Below are 10,360 nucleotides of genomic sequence, written 5' to 3' on the forward strand. Positions count from 1 at the left end.
CGCGTGCACGCACGTTCTTTATGCCCCGGACGCTGTGTGTCTGTGCGGGACGCACATGTATGCTTTACAAAAGGAAGACAAGTGTCAGTATTACACTGATACATTCAAAAGCATAATACTGTAATGCATCATGTGCCAAATAAAGTTTATTAGGGGATCAGTGCAAATTAAACTGGGACATTAATGAATACTTTCATTTTTGCTTGTATACAATCTCCACCACTTTTGCCCTAATAATGCAAATTCATTGCAGAATAATTTATGTATGTATTGAGGATTATTCGTTTATGCATTGTGCATATATTAGAATATCAAAGATTTTAGTTGTTTTTGCAAAACATGCATGGTGTAATTGATGGTGTTTGTTGCAAAATGTGTCCAAAAATGTAAGAAATGCAGATTGTGACCTAATACTAATATAAGACATGTGGGGAAAAATAAGACAATATTTTACAATACACAATATTTGTTATTTTTACATTTAAATACACAATTCTATTACATTTTCCTTGTTAATGCAGATTAATTGCAGATTATCTGCAGTCTGATTAGTTTCCCATTCATATCCAACTGTGACAAGATAAAATAATTAAAGAATTGTGGGGTGCATGTAGGCTACATTTAAGATTTAAGTAAATGAAAAAAAAGAAATTGATAAGCCCAATTATAAGTGCATGGTCCTGACATGCTCTCTCTCTCTCTCTCTCTCTCTCTCTCTCAGTTTTCTTTCTCTGTCTTTTTTCCAAGAAATTGCATAGCATATTAAAGTTACACTGCTCATTTTGAAACCCCCTTTTTTCTTCTGACGTCAGAGTCACTGGCGTTTAAAACAACCGGCATCCGAACTGACGTGTTTTATGCTTGTGTTTGATTTTTATTATTATTATCTCCAGGATAAAACAAAAAAAGTATTTTTTCTGACATAATTAATAACGCTGCAGTGCATGCTGATTAATTAAAATGTTTAACTTTTAGCATTTCACTCTTGTTTATTTTTTACACATTTTTATTTCTTCCTCAAATTGTTTCTATTGCAATTTTCTCCTGTTTGAAGTGACTACAGACGGGTGTGAATATAATCAGAAGCAAATGCAACATGCGCGCGCTCCTCTTCACCCTATAGTCTCGCAGAGGTCCGGCGGTGGGCGCGTGCATGCTGGTGCAGAGCCGCACCGGCTCTCGTTCTTCTTTCTGCAGCTCTAGGGATCATCTACGATGTCCTACCCACAGCTCGGATACCCTTACACCACTGCTCCACAGGTAAGCACCCCACAGCACGAGCCCGTGGATCAGATTTATCAGATCAACAACAGAATATTTGATTCGGTGCATGCAGGATCAGATATGTTCAGATGTGGCCAAGTTCTTTGCAGGACAGGTGAGGCGCAATTTAAAGAAAGAGAACGATGGCGTTGCATTTATGCCCTGCACGTGAAGGTAATCAGATACCCAGGCATGCACGCGCTTATCGGGTTGCAAATCTTCTTACTGGAAAGAGTCGTGCACCCGCGCTACGTGTCGGGAACACAACTGCACACAGGGAACAACTGTTGTGTTTTTGGCAGCGGTCCATCCACAGCTATAAATCGTCCCAAGGCGAACACTGGGTATGAGTGCTGCCAAAATGAAAAAACAAGTACGATCCGAGAGAATTAGCACCTAACATGTATATCATGGACACATTATAGAGCTGAGAACTTTAAAACTTGTGACTAAAGAAGGAAATTCGAGCATCGTGTTGGATTAATTCATGCACAGTTAAATTTGGCATGAATTTGGACTGTGTGTATTTCATGAAGCTGCATGGCTATTTATCTATTTTATGAACTATATTAGTCTTTTTATATTTACAGCCTAACACCATTATTCAGCTCATGCAGTGTTAAATTATTTGCCACCGTTTCTACAGCATGACTGTTCTTTAAATAAACTCTATAGTTTTTTTGTTTTATGTTTTTTTTTGTTTGTTTGTTTCTTCATTCTAAATGTTCTAATCTGATTTATGCCGCATCTTCCATTCCTTCACTTTTTTAGTTTCTCTAGTGTCCATGAACTCTAGACAAAAACATGTGGACATGCAGACAAGTTTTATGACAATACATTTATTTAATTTGCAAGGTAATTTAGTTTATATGTTTTATTGTAAGTCCAGGAATCTTTTTGCTTCATAAAATCTTTTTTTTCCTTTTTTTTTGTTTTTAAAGATAAAAGATTTCATAGTGCAGGTTAGGGCTAAGTGCAACTTTTTAAACTTGGCATATATAGAAAATGTGTGTGTACCTGTGCAATGATAAAGTGACAATAATAAACACTGATGATTTATTTATGCATTTATTTATTTATTACTTAGTTAGTTTGTTCGTTAGTTTATTAGGATTAATTAGGCTTGTTTTGTTGGATTAAAGACAACTCTGTCGGTCACTTTTCCAATTTCATTTAATTTTTTCAGTGTCTAAAAATCACATGCGACAAGAAAAAACAACTAATTTATACATTCTGTCAGGTTTTCTACTCTTTACAGGTTTTAGTGAACTCTCAGATCACTGAATTTTGTAAATGCAGGTGTTTTATTGAAAAGAAAACTCATGCAAGTCGCAGAACTTTTTAAACTTGAGATACAGGACATTATCTTGTTATATATATTTTAAGATTTAGTGCCTTGTTTTAATGTTGTATTTGCTCATTATTATTATTATTATTATTATTATTATTATTATTTCTTCTCCTTATATCTACTTTCTGCTTTTTCTCATGTCCACCAGTTTCAACCAGAAATTTAACATGAAGACAACAGCAAACATAAATGAATTTATATACATTTATATACTTATTTTATTTAATTCCTAATAAGTAATCGTGTGTAACAGTGAACCAAAACTCATCCTGTCCACGTGTACACTTATAAAAGAAAAAATAATTTCTATTGTCTTTTATCTTCATCTTCATGGCACCTTGGGAAACTGGGATAAATGAAATAAATAAAAATAAATAAATAAATAAAACTGACTCAAATAATACAATAAATTATTTAGTTTTTTTAGGAGTTTGTAGATTCCAATGCAAGTTGAAATGCTTTAAAATACACGTGCAAGTTTTTATATGCGCTGCATTATTAACTAAATAATTTCTTAATATAAATATAATTTAGATGTGTAGGTTAGTATTAGTTTATGTCCATCTGTTTCATCCAGCCACTAATACCAAGTATCCTAAAAAGAAAAAAAAGAAAAAGAAAAACATTTCTGTCATTTGCATGTTGGAGAAGTTTTGGAACTTGCTAATTGCAAAAATATAATCTGTAATCGTTTTAAAACAAAACATGCTCAAAATAAAATATAAATAAAGACAGAATGCATTTTCTATTATTATTATTATTATTATTATTATCCTTTATCATTATTAATTGTTGGATCTGCTATTTTCTACAGTTTCTGATGCCCACCAATTCTCTGACCCCATGCTCTGGTTCAGATTCGGGTTCGTGTCCCTCTGCCCCCCCGCAGCCTTCAGTCTACTGTCCGGTGTATGAGAGCAGACTGCTGGCCACCGCCCGCCACGAGCTCGGGGTTTACAGTAGTCCGTACACTGCGGGACAGAGTTACGGAAACTACGTCACGTACGGTACTGAGGCGTCCGCGTTTTACTCTCTGGTGAGAAATAAGCTCTTTAATATGTTTGCTGCTATAAAAAGCAGTGCGTTTATTTTCATTAATTAATAACATCACATAAAATTTGCTCTCATTGGTTAAATTCCACGTTTTGTTGATTTTCTGAATAAAAAAATCTAATTACTGTAATCTGAGATACCAAAATACAACAATATATTGAAATGTCAAATTCGATTTGATTGCAAAATCAATGGCAGGTTCTATATTTTCTGTTGGAAAAAAAAGATACAGAGAACTGATCTTATTTTGGATTCATGATTGGAGCTCATATTTCTTTGTTCACCAAAAAATATATGATTATAATTGGTTTTCTGGGACTATGACAAAATCTGGTGAGTTTTTAAATACATACCACACACCTAATAATTTCAGAATAACAGGTCCCTGACCTCTGATCACCTTTCTGAACATTGGGATGAATTTGACTGTTCATTGCAAACCAGGACTTGTAGTGAATCATCTCTGTCTGACCAAGCAGATTCACTTTTGACTTGGGTGTAATTTTTACAGACACACTTAAATTTGTTCTACAAAGAACTTATCTTATTTTCTCTTAAAAAAATCAACAAAACATGGAATTTGACCAGAGGTGTCCAAACACTTTCACAACAATGTGTAATAGCCAGTGATAATGATGCACTGAAGCAAGTTTAAAATCTTCCATACGCCCCTGATTTAATGTTATATACTGTTCAAAATTAGTTACTACTGACATTGTGATTACAATAATGATACTATTGCAACCTTGTATTAATTCTGTCTTTACAAACCCAGACAGAACACAGGTCACAGTAATCTTGGTGATAAAATCATTGTTTCTTTCTTCCGTGACTTAATGATTGGAGCTCATACTTCTCTGTTCACCAAAAAAAAAAAAAATTATATGATTATAATAGGTTTTCTGGGACTATGACCAAATCTGGTGAGTCTTAAAATACATACCACATGCCTGATATTAGGTAATTGGTCTACTAGTTTAACCAACGCTGTATGAGGTCAGTACTTTGTGAAGGCCATTCCTTTTGGGTCATTATCCAGCTGGAACACCAAAATAAGTTCAAAATTCATGAATCTTGCTTCTTCATTATTCTAAATTATTATGGCCAGACAACTGGGTTGAAGAATCTTCCAAACAGCAAGAAGTGTCACAGTCAATTGTGGTGAGAACCCACAACAATGGCCCAAGGAGGGATGAACCACAAACCGCAGACAGGTTGCTTGGTGGCCACAATGCATTGATGCTACAGGACATGTCTGGTACGGACCAACAGAAGATCTACAGTGGATCAAATGGCAGATCATTTTAATCCTGCTGATGAGGTGAATGTGTCACAACACAGTGCATCAAACCCTTCTGTCAGTCCTGTCCACCATTGAAAGCACCTACGATAAGCACACAGGGATCAGAACTGGACATCTGACCAATAGAAGAAGGCAGACTGGTCATGTGGACAGCCAGGCATTTGTGCATCATTTACCAGTGGATGAGATGGCACCAGGATGCACCGTAGGACCTGCTGATACCGACCTGGTACCAGAGAACTCCTTGAGATGTCATATTAGGCGGGTGGTAGTGTTTCGTGTCCTAACATCATTTTATGTAAAACCATTATGCTACACCCATTCTTTTATTTCTACTGATCATCATGATCTCATGTGTGTTTATTACAGGGGGCATTCGACACTAAAGATGGGGCGGCTTCTGCCAGCATCACCCAGGCTGCAGCGGCTTACTACCCCTACGATCCTACCCTCAGCCAGTACCAATATGACAGGTACTGGATATTTCCTCCTTTAATAGTGCTTTGCTAATTGCTATTTTCCACAAGTTAATAAGAATCCATATCGTGTGCCATGTTGCATATTGATTAGATAATTAGTCGTTGGCAAATTAAGACCAATCTTATCAATATTAGCTGCTGATGATTAGTTCTGCATGACATTTCAGCTATGCTAATAGGTTTTTGATGCTAGAAAGTAAAAGGGAGGTTCACAAATTTGCTGATTAAAAATGCAGTTCATAATTCTAAATCATTTGCATAAAATGATATTTAATTAGGCACTTGGGTGGGGTCAAAATTTGAATCACAGCAATGTCTGGAAAGGGTGGTGGATGACCAAAGCCCTGAAAGCCCTGGATTGCCGTCCTATTGCCCTATATTGTGCCCTATTTATCAGTCCTTGCACCCAGTGTTTTCAGGTGGAACAGGTCCCTGACCTCTGATCACCTTTCTGAACATTGGGATGAATTGGACTGTTTATTGCAGACCAAGACTTGTCGTGAAACATCTCTGTCTGACCAAGCAGATTCACTTTTGACTTGGGTTTAAATTCGTACAGACTCACTCAGTATTATTAAAATCCTTCCAAGAGGAGCAAATGAGGTCCTGTAATACCTGGGGGGGCATAATAATGCAAGTAGTTGGCCAAATGTATGGGCAAATGTATGTGGACACTGCTCCTAATGATTAAATTTGGTTGTTTCTTCAAAATCTGTTGTTAACAGGTGTATAAAAACGATATAAGGTAAATGATTTTCCATTGTGGCAACAGTTTGGGGAACGACCCTGAGCACAAAGCAAAGTCTATAAAGACATGGTTTGACTAGATGTGTGCAAATGAGCTCCAGTTGCCTACACAGAGCCCTGGTCTCAACCCAACTCAACACTTTTAAATTGAATTCAATGCCTGACATCAATGCCTGAACTCAATTACACTATCAACTGAATGGGCACAAATTCCCACAGACACTCCAAAGTCTTGAAGAAAAGCTTCCCAGAGAAGTGGATGATATGAAAGCTACAAAGAAAAAGAGGTGCAATTCAATATACTGTAAATGCCTGTGGTTTTGAAAGGGGATGTCCAACAAGCCCATGGTCAGGTGTCCCAATACTTTTGTCCATCTAGTAAATAATATAAGAAACAAATTCAAAGAACAATATACAGAATAGGATGTGATGTTAGAATTTTATACATTCAATTTAAAATGCCATTTCTCCCCAGTTTCCCATGTAAAACATTTTCTTTAGTCGATCGAGCAATTTTTACACTCACTTTGTCCGGATATCAAAGTCAAAATGCCGTCCAAATGCTTTTAACCCACATAAAAGTGCACAAGACTGGAAAATGGCATCCATGTTTATTTTATAGACCTCCCCGAGGGGCGCTTTTATTCCTCAGATCAACATGGCAGGAGAAAAATAAAAAATAAATACATAAATATCATTTTCCTTTTTTTCTTCCGCCGTAGATATGGCTCTATGGACGGAGGGACCAGGAGGAAGAACGCTACCCGTGAAACCACCAGCACTCTGAAGGCCTGGCTGCAAGAGCACAGGAAGAACCCGTACCCCACCAAGGGTGAGAAGATCATGCTGGCCATCATCACCAAGATGACCCTCACTCAAGTATCCACGTGGTTCGCCAACGCTCGGCGGAGACTAAAGAAGGAGAACAAGATGACGTGGGCGCCGAGGAACAAGGGCACTGATGAGAAGAGATGTGATGACGAGGGGTCACAGGAGGACCAGATCAAAAGTGACACGAACGATGAAGGTTAGTTTCTCTGTCATGTTCTGGTATTTTAATAGATCAAATCAAATCATCCAGATCAGATGCAAGATGCACCAGAAGTTGACATTAGCAGCTAAGGGCCATACAGTCACCAAGGGCCCATTAGCCACTGTTAGTATATGCATGCTTTGTTTTGCCAGATGTCAGCTTTTTTTACACTGCATAGCCAAAAGTATGTGGACACCTGACCATAAGCTTGTTGAGCATCCTATTAAAAAACATGGGCATTTATATGGAATTAGGCTGCCATTGAATCGCTAAGCACCTCCACTCTTTCAGGGAGGCTTTCCACAAGATTTTGGAGTGCGTCTGTATTAATCTGAGCCCCTTCAGTCAAAGAAAGCATTTGTGAGGTCAAGATTTGATGTTGTAACAATGATTACTGGCTCTCAACCAATTCCAAATCATCCCAAATATGTTTAAGTTGATGTTTAGGACAATCTGACCTTCTGTCTCTTAGACACACCCAGCTGTGTCTGTTGAGTGCCCGGCCAGGCTGGTATCATCACTGAGGTTCAAGTTTGGAAGCTTAAACTCGGTTGCTTGAACTGTCCAACCATGCTGGTGGGCTAGCATAATAGAATACTGTGCCATCTGAACGTCCCTTCAAACTTATTTTTGACGCAGTTCTATGGAAGTTCAGCGGTAAAAGCTTTTAACCGTTTTTAGTTGCTGACCCCCATTTAAAGGTTCAGAGTTTCCTAACCCTTCCAGAACCTTCTTCTCCACCCCGTTGGCTAATTTTGACAGTGCATTACTGTATAGAACACAATTTGGCTATATCATTTTCAGATTTAAACATTTTTAAATGATCATTTTAACAAATTCAATTTGATGTTTAGGGTGGCACAGTGGCTCGGTGGGTAGCACTGTCGCCTCACAGCAAGAAGGTCCTGCGTTTGATCCCCAGGCGGCGCAGTCCGGGTCCTTTCTGTGTGGAGTTTGCATGTTCTCCCCGTGTCTGCGTGGGTTTCCTCCCACAGTCCAAAAACATGCAGTCAGGTTGATTGGAGACACTGAATTGCCCTATAGGTGAATGTGTGTGTGTGTGTATGTGTGTCTGCCCTGCGATGGACTGGCGCCCCATCCAGGGTGTTACTGTGTGCCTTGCACCCATTGAAAAGCTGGGATAGGCTTCAGCACCCCAACCCCCCACGACCCTAATTGGATAAGCGGTTAAGACTGTGAGTGAGTGAATTTGATGTTTAATCATTTTTTATACAGGCTTAAAATTTTCCGGTGTATATATATATATATATATATATATATATACAGTAAATATATATATATATATATATATATATATATATATATATATATATATATATATATATATATATATATATATAAAGTACACTTTTCCAGAAATCTCTGGGCACAATGCAGTAACACACCAGACAATCCACTGTGGGGCTCAGCCACCAACCCCCCCTTCCCAAAAATAGCAATCATGTCTGTATGTAGACATCTGACAAGTCGACGCCACTGCTGGGGATTTGATCCCTGGATCCCAGGGAGCAGCAGTGGGCTGGTGTAATTGTACTGCTGTGGTGCCCGAGCTCCCTCTAAATGAAATAAACATCCTAATAATATTAAGATTATAAAATGCTAGAATTTTTTTCTAGCCCAGGTTGAAATGTGTCTTGAACTTAAAGGCTGCTGTGCTAGAATGAACAAAGTAAAGTTATGAGCAGAGTTTTTTTTCCCTATACCATCCTCTAAGTCTATAGAGATGTAGCTTGCTGGACTGTGGACAGTGACCCCCATGTTACAGCAGCTTCTAATTTATAATAGACCTGTTCCTTGGTGGTTCTTTTTGGTGGTTCTTTGGCCATCAAAACAAATTTTCTCTCAAGTAAAGTGAACGTTGTCCTGAGACTACTGTTAAATGTATTATGTATTACAGACAGATGTTTGAACAGATGATCTCGGGATCCAAACTGAAATTGCTTAGAAATGATTTAAGTGAACAAAGAATACTGTAAAAAATAGTTCCCAAGACTCTCCATTGTGATGTGTGTTGCTCTGTCTAATGTGCAGTCAAACTAGCTCTATATATGGGCACAGAGAAGTTCCTAGCTGTAGTCACAGGTAATCAATAACTAAGATTTAGGAGGCCATGTATATAAACAGTGCTTTTTCTTCTTTTATCAGAGAGCCGGAGTCGAGAGGATAAGGACCTTCAGCTGAGTGACTTGGATGAATTCGACCCCATCGAGTCAGAGAGCTTGGAGTGTGAGCTAAAGCACCAATTTCACATCAGTAACCACCTGAATACACACCTGTCCACCACCGAGCACCTCAAAGAGACCCACTTAAAGCTCCCCTCACTAGAAGGGAACACCTTAAAGCTACCATCAATAGGAGCCGCACTGGAACAGGACCCTGAGTTGCCAAAAAGTTGCCTGAAAACATCGAGTCGAGACTGCGAGCACAACCAAAGTGTTCACACCAAACTCTGTTTCCAGCAAGACCACCAAACTCTCGATACCAAGCCACGGATCTGGTCGTTGGCCCAAACCGCCACCTCGCTAAACGCCACAGAGTATTCCTCGTGCATGCTTCGGTGCCAGCCACATACATCCCTTCCTGGCTCGTCTTCCCCCGTGAAAGTCATGGAGAAGCAGCAGGACTCGCCAGTCACCACGTTGAGACACTGGATGGACGGAGTTTTCCACGATCCCTTGTTCAAACACAGTACTTTGGACCCATCACACAACACCACCACGGCCGTTTCCTGGAGCACATCCAAAAACTCGATCCTGGAGAGCAGATCACAATCACAGCGGGACTAAATCCGAGTTGATCCGATGAGGATAAACACTGAAATGACTTCTACCAAAAAGCTTTTTCCCCTCGAGTCAGGTCAGTCACAGAAGATCTTTGTGGAATAAGCTGCTAGGACAGTTTTAACAAATTGGACTGTGTTTGGACAGAAAGACATGGACATTTTTACGTCCTGTATTTCCTCGTGTTTTGACTTTTTTCATAATTTGCTTGGTCCATGTGGAATCGTATGTAATAACTGTTCTATAGACACTTCAGTTTTCCCAAGACAGATTATGTTTTATACATGTTATATAAGATATTATGTATTAAACTTATTAAAATTTAAATAT

The 10,360-nt window shown here is 38.6% G+C and overlaps 1 protein-coding gene across 1 annotated transcript; it reads left to right on the top strand.

Annotated features, from left to right (window-relative positions):
* Nucleotides 1-1,209: 1,209 nt before the first annotated feature.
* Nucleotides 1,210-10,036, top strand: irx4a (iroquois homeobox 4a). Its single transcript, XM_062991803.1, has 5 exons — nt 1,210-1,260; nt 3,429-3,650; nt 5,340-5,443; nt 6,919-7,223; nt 9,396-10,036. The coding sequence occupies exons 1-5, from the start codon at nt 1,216-1,218 to the stop codon at nt 10,034-10,036; spliced, it is 1,317 nt and encodes a 438-aa protein (XP_062847873.1). The 5' UTR covers nt 1,210-1,215.
* Nucleotides 10,037-10,360: the final 324 nt, after the last annotated feature.

This window comes from Trichomycterus rosablanca, chromosome 3, assembly GCF_030014385.1.
Source record: "Trichomycterus rosablanca isolate fTriRos1 chromosome 3, fTriRos1.hap1, whole genome shotgun sequence".
In the NCBI taxonomy this organism is placed as follows: domain Eukaryota; kingdom Metazoa; phylum Chordata; class Actinopteri; order Siluriformes; family Trichomycteridae; genus Trichomycterus; species Trichomycterus rosablanca.

Excerpts from the sequence above, each read along its gene's own strand:
- irx4a (XM_062991803.1), top strand. The coding sequence starts at position 1,216 with ATGTCCTACCCACAGCTCGGATACCCTTACACCACTGCTCCACAG. Across the intron at positions 1,261-3,428 it reads CTTACACCACTGCTCCACAG|TTTCTGATGCCCACCAATTC; the intron begins GTAAGCACCCCA and ends TATTTTCTACAG. Across the intron at positions 3,651-5,339 it reads CGTCCGCGTTTTACTCTCTG|GGGGCATTCGACACTAAAGA; the intron begins GTGAGAAATAAG and ends TGTTTATTACAG.